Source organism: Sus scrofa, chromosome 7 (genome assembly GCF_000003025.6).
Source record: "Sus scrofa isolate TJ Tabasco breed Duroc chromosome 7, Sscrofa11.1, whole genome shotgun sequence".
Classification (NCBI taxonomy): domain Eukaryota; kingdom Metazoa; phylum Chordata; class Mammalia; order Artiodactyla; family Suidae; genus Sus; species Sus scrofa.
In genome coordinates, this window is record NC_010449.5 from 33862178 (window position 1) to 33878743 (window position 16566).

Below are 16566 nucleotides of genomic sequence, written 5' to 3' on the forward strand. Positions count from 1 at the left end.
TCATAACATTAAAATCTGATTTTAAAAACCAACACGGATATTTTTAAATAATTTTAAGGTCTATTAGGAGAGTACTACTCTCATCAGAGCAGCGTGAACTATGAAACAAAGACCAGGAACAGTGAAAGAAAGAAGTTCTGAATCTCAAAACATAAGAGTAGAGCTTGATACCCTACGAGTTATTCATGATGACATTATTTGACTTTTACTTTTTTTCCCCTCATGAAAACTGGAGTTTATACCAGTGGTTCTCAAGGGAGGAGTACATATTTCATAGGAAAGAGGAAGCAATAGGGCAGCTACAACTTTAAACTAACTCCGGGTGATCCTGACACGCGCTGCGCCCCACCAGACAACCACTCCTTTTGGGAGGTCCCTGTGGAGTGGCTGCTGAGGCCTGTGTGCAGCGAAAATGCACCTGAGATTGTCAACAGGGAGCGCTGGCCATTACTATGTCAAACTCAGCCGAGCTGCCATGTCAGGCAGAGGATAATGAAATCCCCCCCGTGCCCCCTCAGGACTCACACCACCTCCCTGTCTGCCCAGCACGGGGGCAACTCTGAGCTGAGAAGACAGTCAAAGGGGGGCCAGAGGGGACCCCACTGCAGGCTGCCTGCCGACAAGTGCACGCACAAGCCGCCCACCTGCACCGCTGCTCCTGCCTCGCGGAGGGACGATGACAGGCGGATGATAGCGGTGCTCTTTGCAGTCAAACTTGTGAGCGTCACAGGAGAGGGCTTAGAGTCGAGTGTTTGACCAGACTCTAGAAACACGTCCTACATCTCTGCAATCTTCTTTCCTCCCCTGACACGTCGGAGACAATTACGGCTTCTGGTAACGCTGACTACCTCAGTTTGGACAAAACATACAGACCAACAACAGCATCCCTCACTGCAATTGATCCTGAGTTTCATTCCTGTAATGGCCTTTCATGCCAGATAGACCTGTTTCTTTGATAATTACCGTGTCCACAAATCTGTTCTTCCTCCAATAAGAAGGGGGAGGTGCCTTCTATGCAGCAAGTTCGACATGCAGTGCACTGGGCTGAAATGGGCAGCCAGGTGCTTTACAGCCTGTGACCAGGAAGGGGCTTTGGTTTCCAAGAGCCGTCTCAGTAAGGATGCCCCCAACTACACAATCCCATTACACAGTGAGGCCTGGTCTATGAGACAACATGGGCAGCAGGTGAAGAGGAGCGCCCGCCCCACAACCCTCCATCACCACCATTCTGTGCCCCCGCCCCAGAAGTAAAAGCCTTGATAACATCAGGCAATGCTTCAGCACTGCTCACTTTCAAATGGCTTAAAAGTCATAAGGATTATCAACACTTTTATTGAATACGAAAAACCACGTCCATAGCAAAATTAAAACCAAGTTATTTATTTTAGCTGATCTCTCAAAGTTCTCTCTACATTGGGATAATTTCTACTCCTGCTACTTTATTAATATGACTCTCCCCAACGTCTTTAACTAAAGGATTACATTTAGGAAACAGAAGGTGTTAGGAAAATGTAGATTTTTGATCATTCAAGGAATTAGTACACATTTGCATTTACACTCCTCTTTCCCACTGTAGTTTTCACCATGCCTTTAGGACACTGTCAGTATGTTCTATGTCCCAGCATGGGTAGCATTTGTGAAGGAGAGGAGAAACGGGTCCCTTTGTACAGGTAAAGAATTCTACCTTAGGTTCACCAAGGTACGGGCATCTCATCCCCCTGCTTGAACATACAGAGTCCCTTTTTCGAGAAAGCTGCAGTGAAGGCACAGATTCAAGGATCTGGTTCAACTACGATCTTTGCAGGAAATGGGTAAAAAACAATGGGCAAAAAACTATGGGCACAGGTGAAAGAGGAATAACCAGTCTGCCTGGGAAAAGTCACACAGGATGTCCAGAAAGTGAAGACCTGGGGTGGACACACACAGAGCCAGACTATTATCACCTAAGACAGAAGGAAGAATAAAACCTAACAGGAAAGAGCCGAACCACTAAACGAAACTAAAAATACCCTTTCGAAAATCAGCCAAGCCATATTTCCCACAAGATAGCTTAATTTTCACAACGACCATTTAGTGACTCTGGTCTTATTTAAATTACGTGCAGGCATTTTCTGGAGGTGAGTTTGGCTCAACAGGGCCAACATGGACTGCTGCGTCCATGAAAAGGAGACAGTCTCAGAGCCGAGCACCTCATTCATATCAAATCAAAGGCCGAAAGACCTGCGCAGCCTTGTAAAGTGTGAGCACTGGATCAATATTATACTGACTTCCTCCCTGATCTTACCTACCACTGAATACAGAAAAGCCTCTGCCCGACTGACATCAGCATTCTCTACGTAGCAAATCTGAATGAAACACTAAAACATTTTCAAATCTTAACTACTAGAACAGTATTTATATTCTTTTACGTTCAGTTGACTGGAATTACTGTTTTGACAACTTCTGAAAATATAAGCCCTCCCCTACATCACTCAGCCATAAGGCATTCAAGTCAACCAGAGCTCTTAGTCAAAGCTGATTAAGAGGTAGATTAAGATGAGTTAATGGAATAAAAAAATATTTGAAGATATTCTAAGGGTATAAACAAAAATGTAATTTTGACACTTACCTATCAGCCCTTTCTCCAGAGTGAAGGTTTTGTTTGTAAACATACATTCAAAAGCCACAATGTGGAAAATCTTGTTCACTGTGTTGTGAGTCCCAACTATTCGAATATACCTGGGGGTAAAAAGAAAAGAGAATTTGTTGAAGAAAATGAGCTCCCATCATCACCAACCCAAAGATAACAGAGTAAGATACCCTGGGTAAAGGCACAATGTCCCAGAGCATGGGTTCAAGAAGACCTGAACTGGCTTCAGACCCTGTACCTCCTCCTCAGGGCTAGTAGCTCCAACAGAGCCTGGAGGAACTGCAGCAACATTATAGAGATGCCACTTTCCCGAGAATTAAGTAGATCCTAGATTTGGTTTACCCAGAAAATCAAACCTGAATGTCAGTACAATTTGATGTCCGTGAGATACTTACACTGGAGAATAACAAACCTTGCCTTGTGGTCAGCAGTGCCTGTGCACAGGTGCGCAGACACACACAAAAACAAACACTTTCCAACTCAATGAAAGCTTTCATCCATTGGAGACAAATGCATGAAATCAATGTTGCTTTCTTGTTTAAAGGAAAAATCCACAGAAACTACTGAAAAACCACTCAGTTTCTTGTGTTTTAATATTGTTCCTAAAGCCCTGTTAGGAAGTCAACCCTGTATACTTACGCCAGCCCCTGCCCCTTGACTGCTGGGAACCTTCTCCTGCAGAGGAAGCTATCTGCAGAAGGGACCCTGCCTGTTCTGCAGCTTCCCTCCTGGCCACGAGGACCTGGCATCTGCACACAGGGCAGAGTGTCACGGGGAGGTCTCCAGCGTCTTGGCCTGCTCACCCTCTGCGAATCCCTAGCGGCTTCGCCTCCGACAAACAAGCATTAACCTTGGAGCGCCTTGCTCCTTTCACTCTCCAGAGGGACCTGCCAGTTCACAGGTTAATGAACAGACACACTTACTCTTCTGAGTGTCACACAATTCCTGAGGAACGTAATGTGCCACACACACAGTCTTACTAGAATTCAAAAGAAGAACTGGGGAAAGAAATCACCAGATCAACTGATAATGCTCTCCCAAATTATGAACTATGTGCTCTGAAGGATGAAGCATATTAAAGAAACAGATTTCAATTAGGAGATGACAGACTGGGCAAGGTTTTAGTAAGAGCTGCCCTCCACTGAGTAAAACAACCTTCGACTTAGATGATATAGTTTTCCTTCTGAGTTAATCGCTGTTCACTAATTTGGTAATTCCCTTACATTTCTCATCACTCCAAGTTAACTGTATAATGTAAATGCCAATTTAAAAAAATTCCCATTAAAGAGGCTATGTTGGGGGGTTTTGTGTCACGGGCTATTTTCCCTCCTGTTTCTTCAAGCCTGAATCTCGCTGCATTCCCTGTGCACCTCATTTAGCCATCTGCTCCTTGACAGAAGCTGATGGCTCATCTTCATGACCGATGTGAACGCACTCCCCTGGCCTGGCTGCTCGGCGCGCCCGCACCCACTGCAAGCAGACGGCGCTCTTCCTGGGTAGAGAGTCAGGGTAACTGCAAGCTCGCCAGAGCCCCCTGGTAAGCAGGAGGGCAGCCCTAACCTGCTTTCTCAAGCCCTCGAGGAGAGAGAAGGGGTCAATTTTACTGGGTTTCAGTAGGTATGGGGTTTATTTAAAATAAGTTCTAAATGGTCTGGGTAGAACAGATTGTGTTATTCTTTACTGCTGGCAGTAACAATCTCTCTGGGCTTTCTGGAACGGAAGGGGTGTGTTAAGCCTGGCACCTTGGCCTGAATCTAATTTTGTCCATTTCCTCAAACCCACAGGAACTCAACTAGCATAGCATTTTCAACCGCACATGGTCGTGACAGGCTGACTGCGCCGTCTGCAACCTTGGAGGGAACGGGGGGAATGTGGTTTGGTGGAATTTGATCAGATCATCTTCCTGTTCCCTAGGTCAAGTCTCTCAAAGGAGAGATTGCTCTTCTAACACTATGCAAGGCAGAGGAGCGGGGAGGTGACGAACGCGCCTTTCCCCATTGGCAGTTCTTAAGGTTAATGGTCCCGGCTGACCTGAGGGGATGCGGTAATGTTCCCTCCCTCCCTTTCTTTTTAAAACATCATATGGAACCAGGCTCTCCAAGTTTAGGCAATAGTCGTTTCCCAAATTTTACCCTAGTGCAAATATCAAGAATGGAAGAAAATATAGAACCTTCCTTTCCCTCGCCTCCCAATTATAGGAAACTGAAAATAAAAAATTATACTGGAATACATTTTACAGTCTTAATGATAGTGTTTGTGATAACTAACAAGATAATATATATGATTGCAAAAGCACTGAGAGATGCCTCCAGATAAAAAGTTCTATATAAATGAAGATAATGTTATCTCTGCTGCATAATCCTGAGGTCAAATTAGCAATTCACCACTGTACATCACACTTCTTGATTAGCCTGTTATATGTAATGCTCATAACAAGTTTAATTATTCCAGTTCTACAATACTTTCTAAGTCTCCATAAAATTATAGCCTAATTTACAAAAATGACATAAAGTCCTTACTCAAATCCACATTAACAAAGTCACGAGAAAGAAGCCATGCTCCTTTTCTCCAGCAAGCAACTGCTTAGCATAGGACTCTGTCCTTTATTGGAGATCTCCACCAGAAACAGCAAACAGGCTTTACCTAATCCCCCCACTTCAGCGACCAGCAGGGCAGCCTGGAGCTCTCCATTAAGACCTCAGGGACCCTGTCCAGCTCAGGCGAAGGAGGCCCTGCTCCACGAGCAATGTCTGGAGGGAGGAGGGGGCAGCCCAGGTGCCATCCTTGATCACAAGCAGATTTCCTTCATGGGGCTCACAGTGGGGGCGCGGGGGGGGGGGGGGGCATCCCAGAGGTGGAAGAGAAGTTACCCCTGCCCAGTAAGCTACTGACAATCCAAGGGATGGAGATGGCAGAGTCCCCTCCCTCTTTACTTTTTTATTTTTAAAAGCAATCCAAACCTGCTTCTGGGGCCTAACAGCCAAACAGGAGAAGTAGATACCACATTTTCTCCGTCACAAAAGATTTTGAATAAGAGGTAAAACTTGAGATTAATTTTTTTCTCCTTCAACATCGTCTCTCCAGTGCACACTCAGACTCTGATTTAACCTGATAATAAGGGCAGTGGCAGCTAGTGACTTCATCCGTGTGTAGAGAGGAACACTGCTGAAAAATATGACAGCTATCCTTTGTTCTCTCTGCGGTCCTCAACAGCAGCTCAGACAGTTGGAAGATAATTAAAACTTAAACAGTGCTGAGGAAGGCAGATAAGCAACAGATTGGCCATTTCTGATGAGGCTGAATGCTGTCCACGTGAGCTCTGGTCTAACACTCTGTTTCCAATATTCGCCTCCCCTGCCTATGTCAGCTGTCTTCTAGTCGCCGACAGAGACGGGGTCCTGGACACAGCTCAGAACAGGATGATTCACTGCAGAAGTTTCTAGAGCTGTCATATTGTGGGTGGAAACAGATTCTGTCTTCTTCAATAAAATGAAACCTAAACGCTCCAAGGATAGCACTCTGAAACTGAAAGGCACTATGGAGTTCTGCAGGACTTGCTTCAGAGTCTAACAGAAGCAGGTTTGGAGCCCAGCCCCATCACTTAATTCGCTGTGCCACTGTACAAAAAGGTATTTTGAACCTTTTTGAACCGTGGTTTCCATCTCTATGAGGTCAATAACACAAACCTTATATGATACACACACACACACACACACATATATTTTTGGTCTTTCTGTCTTTTCTAGGGCCGCACCCGCGGCATATGGAGGTTCCCGGGCTAGGGGTCTAATCGGAGCCGTAACCTCTGGCCTACGCCACAGCCACAGCAACTCAGGATCTGAGCCGCATCTGCGACCTACACCACAGCTCACTGCAATGCCGGATCCTTAATCCACTGAGTGAGGCCAGGGATCGAACCCACAACCTCATGGTTCCTGGTTGGATTAGTTAACCACTGCGCCATGATGGGAATTCCTGTTGTTTAATCGAGGTAATTATTTAAAGTGTCTAATGCAATGCTTGGCAGAGTAGAGTATCATTAACTAGAGATTCAAAGAGTAGGTCTTTGGAGGCAGAATTTCTTTGGGGCTTCAAGACTGCTGATTGTCTGGGAGTTTCTCTAACTGTGGGAGAACAGGGGCAGGTGGCAGGACGGACTTCAAGCGCACAGGCAGGGGCTGGCCTGTCCTCTCAGGACCCTGCAAGGACAGGCATCATGGGCCACATAAAGAGGCCACATTCCCAGTGCAGATTACCTGGCTCTATGTTACTTCCTGCTTTGGGCCCCTAGTCTTTAGGGAAGTCTATTTAAATGTTCTTGACCTGACTCAGCTCTGCATAAGGAGACAAGGGAAGAATCTTTTGTCCATATTTGGTCCAGCTACCCTGGCCCACAGAAGAGTTTCTTTTTTGTGCAAACTCTTGAAGTTTGGAGATCTAATTTATTAAGAAAAACAGCACTTCCTAACAGGGAGACATCCTAATACTGTGACCTAGAAAATGTTTGCCTTGGGGAGTTCATTGTATTCCCTGCCTGTTCTGGGAAGGTACTACAAATTCCTATTCTTAACCTACCCTTCCATCTTTCTTGTCAGGACGCTAGCAGATCTCATTTCTCAGTCATATACAATGCATCTTTAACAGAATGAGGAAAATACAAAAAAATAGCAGCTTGCACATCCCCATTTTAAACCCCTTGGAATTCTCTAGGCTTGGTATTCTTTAGTCTTTAGCCTGCTTGTGGTTACAGTTAATCCTTAACCTTTGCCTCTAGTAATGGCATCACCTAACTTCTATACTGAGCAGGTTCCACTACAAGATAAAATTGAATTCAGCAAAAAAAAAAAATATTTAAATGAGTTCTCAGGGGATTACGTAAAGACAGAATCCATCGGAATTTTATTTTTTGGTAAACAAAGTTTTATTCTCAAATTGGACTTAATATTCTCGAGTTAAAAAAGACTCCTGAGAAAACCAGAGTTAGCCTAAGACCAGGGACCCTTAACAGCACAAGAAGGGACCCTTAACACTTTGGCTCTTCCAAAAGGCGCCCCTGGGGAACTCTGCAGAGAAAAGCTGTTCTTTGCTGTGGTCAGGGGAGGTCGACTGACAAGAACTTGAGCTACAGCATTTACTAGGGTCTTAGAACCATGTGGATTTGGGATTCACCATTTCCACGATTTCCTATTTGACCCTTGCTTTCAAGGAGATAAGAAGAATGTAGATATACAATTCTTTAACCCAAGAAGCAGGCAATGTCTGCGAGTTCCCCCAGTATGCTATTTCCTTCTGGTTCTGGGTACAGTGTTAGTGCTCTTATAATCAAACCACGGACTGGAGGGGAAAGTGACTTCGGGTCTTGTTGCTAAGGCAGCAAGTGGAAAACAGTTTACTGCCAGAATGACAAAGAGCTTCTAGAAAAAGCATGTTGCAACAGAACAGATTTGTTACTCTTAGAAACCCTTCCCTCTGGCTGATCGGTGGAGCTATAGATTCTCTTCTACTGACTTCAGCCAAGGGCCCTGGCATCATTTGCTTACTGGGGAGAGGAAGAATTACTGAAAGGTTAAACACTCTGTACCCAGGGTGAGCCTAAGCAGAGGCTACTGTCTCAGGGAACAGCCCTGATGCTGCCTGAGCATTAGCCCGGCAGAGGGAGCGATCACGTTCCAGCAACTCCACTCTTCAACCTGAAGGGCAAGCAAAACAAGTCGTCATCTTGTTTTTCAGAGAAAATTGATGCTATATAGAACCAAGTACACAGAAGGGATAAGAGCGGTAAATAATTACTAACACATCATTACCCAGTGCTACTCAAAATAGAAAGTCATTCCAATATTAGACATAAATATTTGAGTGTTGTTTTTTATTTGGGGGAAAAGTGCATTTTGAAGAGTAGGCTTTTTCCCCACCCTCCAAATATATAGAACCTAAACCTGCCTTAATAATTTACCTTCAAGCTATGAAATCATATTTGAAATTAGTATCACAAAAGAACTTAATTATGATATTTATTTGTATGTCATATGAAAATGATATAACAAGTGATTCTACTTACTTCATTTATATTTTCTGTTTGCACATTTACCAGGCAATAGCCCTTGTAGGTATACTGGGTAAATCTGCTAATAATCCAGATTTAATAAACACTTACTAGGGATGAGAAATTGTGCTGAGCCCTGTGAGGAATGGACCAGAAAGACAGGACATAAACCTTCATTGGGAGAAGGTTACAGAGAAAGTCTAGGAATTTAGAAGCCAAGACTAAAACCCAGCAAACAGTATGATTTTTGAACAGAACTAAGTCAAAAGAATGACCTAGGTTCTAGTCAGAGCTTCACAATGTATTAGGTATAAAACTGGGGCAAGTTCCTTAATTTCTCTCCGTCTTAGGCTCCACGTTGGTAAGAGTGGTGAGTAGTGGTGAGGAGAAAGACATAGGAGCTGCTGACCTATTCACACAAGGTAGCCTAACCTTAAAACACCAAATTGAGCAACACGGACTTTCAAAGTCCTCCCTCTGAACCACTTTTGCTTCAAAGACCTAAAGAAAACAAAACACAGCTAAAAGAGAAATGATCCCCTCTCCACCACACATACACACAGATGACCACTGACTTACCCAACAAATATCAACCGAGTATTTACCACGTGCCAGCTACTGCAGCTGGGTGCTAGGATATGGGATTGAACACTGTAGATAAAGTCTCTTCCCTGCGGAAGTTACATTCCAAGTCAGGAGATCGACAACAAATTAAGAAACTAAATAATTAGCCACTGGTTGGTGATCTATTTTGCATAGAACTTGAGAGACAAACTTGCTAAACTGGAAGGATAAACAGTTATGAAACCTCTCCCTTAAACAATGTCCTACTTTATAGCAAGGATCTATATCCAATCTCCTGGGATAGACCACAATGAAAGGAATATAATAAAGAAAAAAAAATATAAAACTGAGTCATTCTGCTGTTCAGCAGAAACTGGCACAACACTGCAGATCAACTACACTTTAATTTAAAAAATAAACTAAAAAATAAATAAATAAAACCTCTCCCTGAAGGAATAAAAGAAGGGTCAAATGGGAAGGCATGATTAGCTTTGCCTTGGAATACAGATATACTGTAGATGAGCCTGCAATGTAGATATAGTACACCCATTATAGACGTTTCGCAAGATAGAGGCCAAAATCTAATTAAGTAGGTTTCTTAGGATCTGGAAAGAAGAACTGATTTGAATTATGTGGGAAGAAATGTCTGATTTACTTCATGGTTTGGTTTTTCTCTTTTCAGATTGTAATTTTTAAGGGATTACAGAAAGACAAAATAGCAAGTGGAAGATATAAAATGAAAAATGTATAAGGGAGAGAGGGAGGGAAGGAGAAAGAGAGAAGCCGGGTAAAGGGAGGAGCCAGGGGAGGCGGGGAGCGGGAGAGAAAGAGCATGAATAGGAACAAACCAATCCTTCTTCTGTCTCTGTTACGAGCTAATGTGAACAAATCCCCATGTGGGAATACTGTTAACCAATTTTATTACTCAATAAAACATTTGAAATCACCACAAAGTATATTTTAAGAAATAGAATGAAATTACCAAAAGTTCAACATTTGCATTTTTTCATTAACTTTCCCGCTAGCCCAAGATGCTGGGAGCGGGAGAGAGAATTTCACCAGTTTTATCTTTAAAATGGCTGTATTATTTTTTTCAGTTTATCCAACAGGCTGTGCATTTCCACGGATATAGACAAATGAGTCTAATGGAATTGTGCACTAGAGAAAACGTAGAAGAAAATTAAATTTGTTAGTTTCCTTATGAATCTGTAAGATCTCATTTGGTGGCTATGACCTGTGGCAAGCCTGCTTTAGGATCATGGTGGATAAGGGAAGCGTCTCCTTTTTTCTAACCTAAGACGACGGTGGGGATATGCCACTTATTGTAACTTAAAATTTTAAGGGCTGGCGGAGTCTGTCCTTTTTTTCCTTTTAGAGTAGAAGATTAAATAGAGAAGGAAGAGAAGCAAACAGAAGGAGAAAGAATTTCCTTCTCCCTGAAGAAAAATCTAAGAATCCTTCTAAGAATGTAAACATTTGACACACTGAGAAATAAGACAGGAATTGCCTAAGATGGTCAGAATAACAGCAGTGAAAACGGGGAGTGCCAGTCAAGAGAGTAATAAAGAGAGCATGGGGAGTAAAGAAACCACATATCTTCACTCCAGACTCCTCGGAAACTAGCACTGGAATTAAAATAAAAGCTACCAGCTTCTCAACACATCCCGTGCACTAGCCCTTGCATGCATTATCTCTCATACCCTACACATTCATATGATCAGGCTGGAGATTTCAAAGCTCAAAAGACAGAACACGTCACTCAAAGCCTCTGTACTCTTTACAAGCTATGTAAAGAAATCTGTGTTCCAGGCTCCTCAGAGGGAGAACTAACTAAAACGTATTTGGGGAAAACAAGCTCAATCCAGAAAAGCCTTATGTTTTCCACATACTATCCCCAAACTGTGTCAATGCTCACAGACAATTTCAGGGACCCTCCTTTGTCCTTTGGGATAGTCTGGACCTTTAACCTAGAGAATGGATCAGAAGATAAAAAAAAAAGATCCAGAGATTTACTTAGCACATAATTCAAGCATCAGTACAACTATGTACAAAGCAACCAACCATAGGCAGAGTAGTCAAAGTAAACAAAAATAATATTACAGGAGACTTGAGAAGAACACTCACTTCATCAGCCCAGAAAATGCAATTGATGAAAATAAAGCGAGGGCTATCTGTGTCCTGGGTGCCAACACTGGTGCGGATATGCACAGTGTTGTGGTGCAGAAATGCACAGTGTTCCGGTGCGGATATACACAGTGTTCTGGTGCAGATATGCACAGTGCTCGGTGTGGATATGCACAGTGTTCCGGTGCAAATATGTAGGGATATGCACAGTGCTCCGGTGCGGATATGCACAGTGCTCTGGTGAGGATATGCACAGTGTTCCAGTGCGAATAAGTAGGGATATGCACAGGGTTCCAGTGAGGATATGTACAGGGTTCTATTTCAGGAGTTGTTAAAGCCAGAAGTGCACAACTGATTTTACTGTAGAAGCCTGTACACTTCAGTTTCCAAGTAGCAAGAAGGATTACTAATCTCAGCACTACTGGTGTAAGAGATTTTGCTGCTTAAGTCTGTCAATGTGTTAGACCTTTAACACAAGCAGAAGAGAAAAGAAAATAGCAAGATGCTCTGAGTGGTGCCAGTTGTTGACCTACAGAGCCTGCCATTTACAGCAGGGGCTGAGCAGACGTGGGACAGTTTCAAACCCAGCAGTCTGCCCAATCATTTAAAAAGACATTTCCCATATTCGCGCCTTTTGTGTTAGGAGTCCTATGCACTGTGGACGTTTGGAAGCCTGTCCCAAATGTACTTCTACTGGATTAGCAAGCAAGTTGGGAGGTGGCATAGTTTGGCAAGGATTTTTTTTTTTTCCTTCCCCAAAGCTTCTTGAGAATTCAACCATTCAAGACCTAGACTTTACTGGTACAGCATTTAGTGCTAAGCCAGTGATCAGAAAGAAAATGTCAATTCTTACCCTTGTTTCAGAAATTCAAGGAAAGAAACACTTGGGAGAGAAATGCACATAAAGTAAAATGTATACTTTGTAGGAGAGGATTTATTTTTTAATAAACAAGATTCTATTACATCACTAGAGGTCACTGCTACTGCTGTGGTGTTTGGACTCATTAAAATAGAACAAAACAAAACTGGTTTAACTATCTCTTTTTCTTTCAGATTTTAAATTTTTACATGTACATAATTCAAAAAGTCAAATAACCTTTAAGATTATGAAAAATACCCCCCCACCCCCACCACCCATGCTCCATTTCCTCCTCTCCCCAGAGGCAATTGTTTTTACCTCTTTAGTGGATTATTTTAGGATTTATCTTACATCTATAATTATCATATGTTTAATCCTATTTCTTGATTTTCCAGTTTTAGGCCTTATCCACCAATCTACTACTATAGAAGACAAGTTTTTAGCTCTTTCCTCCATACACAGCTTTTCCCATCCCTGTATTGTAACTGTGGTTGATTCAATACTCAGTGTTTAGCTTATGATTATGTAAACAAAATTCACAATATATGGAGTACTTTCCTTTCCTGCAGTTTTTCTTCCCTACTAAGAAGTGAAAATAGCCTTGATTTTTCTCTTAGTTTTTTAGGCACTCAACACTAATTCCCCTCTTCTCGCTCAACTCTCCTTTACTTGAACAAAGTTCCTCTCAAACATTCTGACACAGCAGGTATCTCCAGCAATTCCCTATTCTTAAAAAAGTCTTCCCAGGCCTTCTGGCTGGTGTCAATCAGGTCTGGTCGCCCTCTACATCGGCAAGCTATCATCTTGGGATCTGCCTTCACCATTATTCTAAGGATTCCTTCTCTCTCTCCTGTGCTAAATTGCCCCTGTCTTGTATCATGCTGTCTTCTTTCTTGATTTATTCTCTTATTTTGGTGAAGAGCATCTCCAACAGCTTCCTGAGAAATGGTATCTGGGAGGTAAAAATATTAAGGCTTTGCTTATCTGAACATACCTTTGCCTTTGTATTTCATTGACAGTTTGGTTGGGTATAGAACTTTAAGTTGGAGGTAGTTTTCCTTCAGAACTTTCTGCTGCCTGCCAAGCTTCTGGTTTTATTATCAAGATATCATTATGACTCCTGACCTGATTCCTCTTTTTCTCCCTTTTTAAAAAACAAACAAAAAACCCACATCCTGCTCTGGAAGCATGTAGATTTTTTCTGCATCCCTAGTATTATGAAATTTCCATGATGCCCTGCTATGTGTCTATTTTCTTCCACTGTGTTGAGCACTCAGAAGACCTTTGCAGCCTGGAAATCCACATATTTCAGCTTTGGTAAATTTTCTCGAATTACTGTTATTGACTTCTTCCCCTGGATTTTTCCTTTTTCTTTTCTTTTTTTGGTCATGCCCATGGCATGGGATCAAACCCGTATCACAGTAGTGACCCAAGCCACTTCAGTGACAAAGCCGGATTCTTAAATCACTGTGCCACAAGAGAACTCCTGGATTTTTCTAATCTCTCTTAACGAAGCTCTTAGTTTCAGATATTGGACCTTCTTATCTTTACCTGCACTTCTGTATTTCCTCTATTTGCCATCTTTTCATCATTTTGTTCTACTTTGAGAATTCCTCAACCTAATTATCTGTGCCCTCTACTGAGTTTTTCATTTCTGCTTTAATATTTTAAGTTTCCAACTGTATTTCTTATTTTCTAAACACTCCTTTTTTTATGGCATCATCTTCTTGCCCTAAGATTGCCATATTCACTCTATTCTCTCTGAAGATAACATTTTTTTAATGTCTTCATCTTTCTATATAGTTTTTTCCCTGTTTGTTTTGGTCTTTATGTTTCATATTAGTTTTCTCCAGTGTCTGATTGTCAAGAAGGTTGTCAGAAAGGAACCTAGACATACAAAAAGAAATTCTGAGGATATAGTTGCCTGAATGGGTCAACTGTCAGGAAAACATCACTTTCAGATTCTTTAGCTTTTCTCTCTTGGACTGATCAGACTACCCAGAAAGATGTTTCTAATCTTCTGAGTGGAAGATATGGGCTTGACAACCAGAGTTTCCAAAGTGGTGAATCAGGGCAGTGGAGGTATTACAGAGAGGTGGAGTCTAAGCATTGAACCACCTAATCTCCCTATAGTAAGACTTTTCTCACCTGTACAGTTTCCTGGTTTAAAGACCTTCTGTTTCACCTCTGTTTTATCTTCATCAAAGAATCACTTCCAAAGTCAGACAGAGAAAGACAAATACTGTATGGCTGCATCTGTATGTGGAGTCTAAAAAAGCCTAACTCATAAAACAGAGTAGAATGGTGGTTTCCAGGGGCTGGGAAGTGAGAGAAATGGGAAGATGTTGGTCAATGGGTACAAATGCCCAGTTATAAGTTCTGGGGATCTAATATACAGCATGGAGACTACAGTTAACAAAACTGTATTATATACTTGAAAGTTGCTCAGAGAGTAGAACTTCAATGTGTCACCATTAAAAAAAAAAAGGTACTTATGTGAGGGGATGGAAATATTAAATAAACCTATTGTGGTCATCATTTCACAATATATGTGTATCAAAATCACCATATTATATATCATCATGCTTAGCTTACAGTATTATATGTCAATTATATCTTAATAAAACTGGAGGGGAAAATAATAAATTTCCAGTTTTCCATCAGAATGGAAGAGAAGTCAAAGTTCTGTGAACCAGGGGAGAGAAGCTAGAGCTCTTAACTGTCTCATAAACACACAGTTAACTAACCCTTCTCATTTTAGCCCCTTCCTACCTACCTCATTCATTATAGCTTCCAAGGTGCCTGGTGCCCCTCATTCCTAAGCCTTTGAGGATTCAGTGGCTTAGGATTCAGTTTTCTTGAGGCTGTTAAATCATTCACCAACGGTTCATCTGCTTTATAGCTTCCTCTTCCATGTTTTTAGCTTATCCTTCCCATTTTCTTCACCCTTGTTGACCAATATCTTTTAAAAGAATTTCTTTACTGTCATTTTAGTAGGATCTTGTTCTAGAGGATATGAGAATCAGCGTGTGTTCATTCTGCCGTCATTACCTGAAACCTTAACTATTTTTCACAAAAATATATCCACGCTTGTGATTATTTCTATAAGGACAAAGGTTCAATCAAGGACCTTTGCTGGACTTACTGAGTCGGAGACCTGGGGTCTTGCGAGCTGCTATGGCCACAAGGGTAAAACCTCTAAGTCTGCCTTGTACTTAGGACAATAATACATGAGATGATAACCACTATTTCTCATCTTCTCTCCTGTCTTCAGCCTGAGGGCTACAACTCTTTATTCTTTGTCTTGAAATAATAATTTCACGTTATTGTTGCTCCTCCATTCCCCTCTTGTCCCATTCCTTCTATCACATCTTCAAATGGTTGTTCAGATTATTTAGCTATTTTATCTTCTGGGCCATTTTTTCACTAATTAAATGTCCCAACAGGGATATGTCCAGACAGTCCCATAAATTATCACCTTTCTGTAGAAAGATTCAAATCTTTGTGATTTTGTTAGCCATAGTCTCCCTCCCTCTAAAAGGGGGGGGGTGTTAATTCCCACTGAGTAAAAATAAAATAATTCAGCTCATCCGCAACTGAAACAGCTGCACAGACGGCATCGGCTGCTCTGTTTATCTTAATAACTGTGGAAAAACATCATCTCCTCCCCTTCCCACTCTCTCCAGAACAATCACCATGCTCCACATGCAGATGGGGTGATTTAGACTCTCTGGAGCAGAGACAGGCTTGTCTGGTGTTCTTCCTGCACATTCGTGCTGCACCCTTCCTCTGCTGCTGTCGCACGACCCAGTTGGTTCAGATAACAGCAGCTGCAGGGGACCTGATAGATTCAGCTGTGGGTCGCCTGGAGGCTTCCTGATGCCCCAGCCCAGCCAGCTGCATCTAAGCAGAGCCATGAGAAGCAAGTACCAAAGTAAGAGAAAGTACATACTGTACATCCTCTTTAATCCTTGGAGTTATTGCAGCAGCAAAAGGAGAGGAGAAGGAAGAACAAAGAAATACCTCATAGGCTTGGGGAGGAGGGCAGCCAAGGGTTCTAAATCAGACAACTGCAAGTGGAATAGGAAGAAAGTTTTCAACAAGGGTCTATTCCATTTTACTGCTTATGCCAGGGAGTCTGAGAAAATTCTCAAGTGTTTGGTTTGTTTTCATTCAGTGAGTCAGGATTTAAAGGCAATAGGGGAGTTCCCTGGTGTCTCAGCAGAGTAAGGATCTGGAGATGTCACTGCTGTGGCTCAGGTTCAATCCCTGGCCCGGGAACTTCTGCATGCCCTGGGTGTGACTAAAAAAAAAATAAAATAAAAAAAGATAAAGACAAAGGAAATA

The 16566-nt window shown here is 42.2% G+C and overlaps 1 protein-coding gene across 5 annotated transcripts in view; it reads right to left on the reverse strand.

Moving 5' to 3' along the window:
• The window catches only part of BTBD9 (BTB domain containing 9), a 399597-nt gene that overhangs the window by 139101 nt on the left and 243930 nt on the right, over positions 1 to 16566 (reverse strand). For all 5 annotated transcript variants that reach the window (XM_021098099.1, XM_021098100.1, XM_021098101.1 and 2 more), the window contains 1 exon segment: positions 2609 to 2718. In XM_021098099.1, coding sequence (XP_020953758.1) covers positions 2609 to 2718 — 110 coding nt within the window.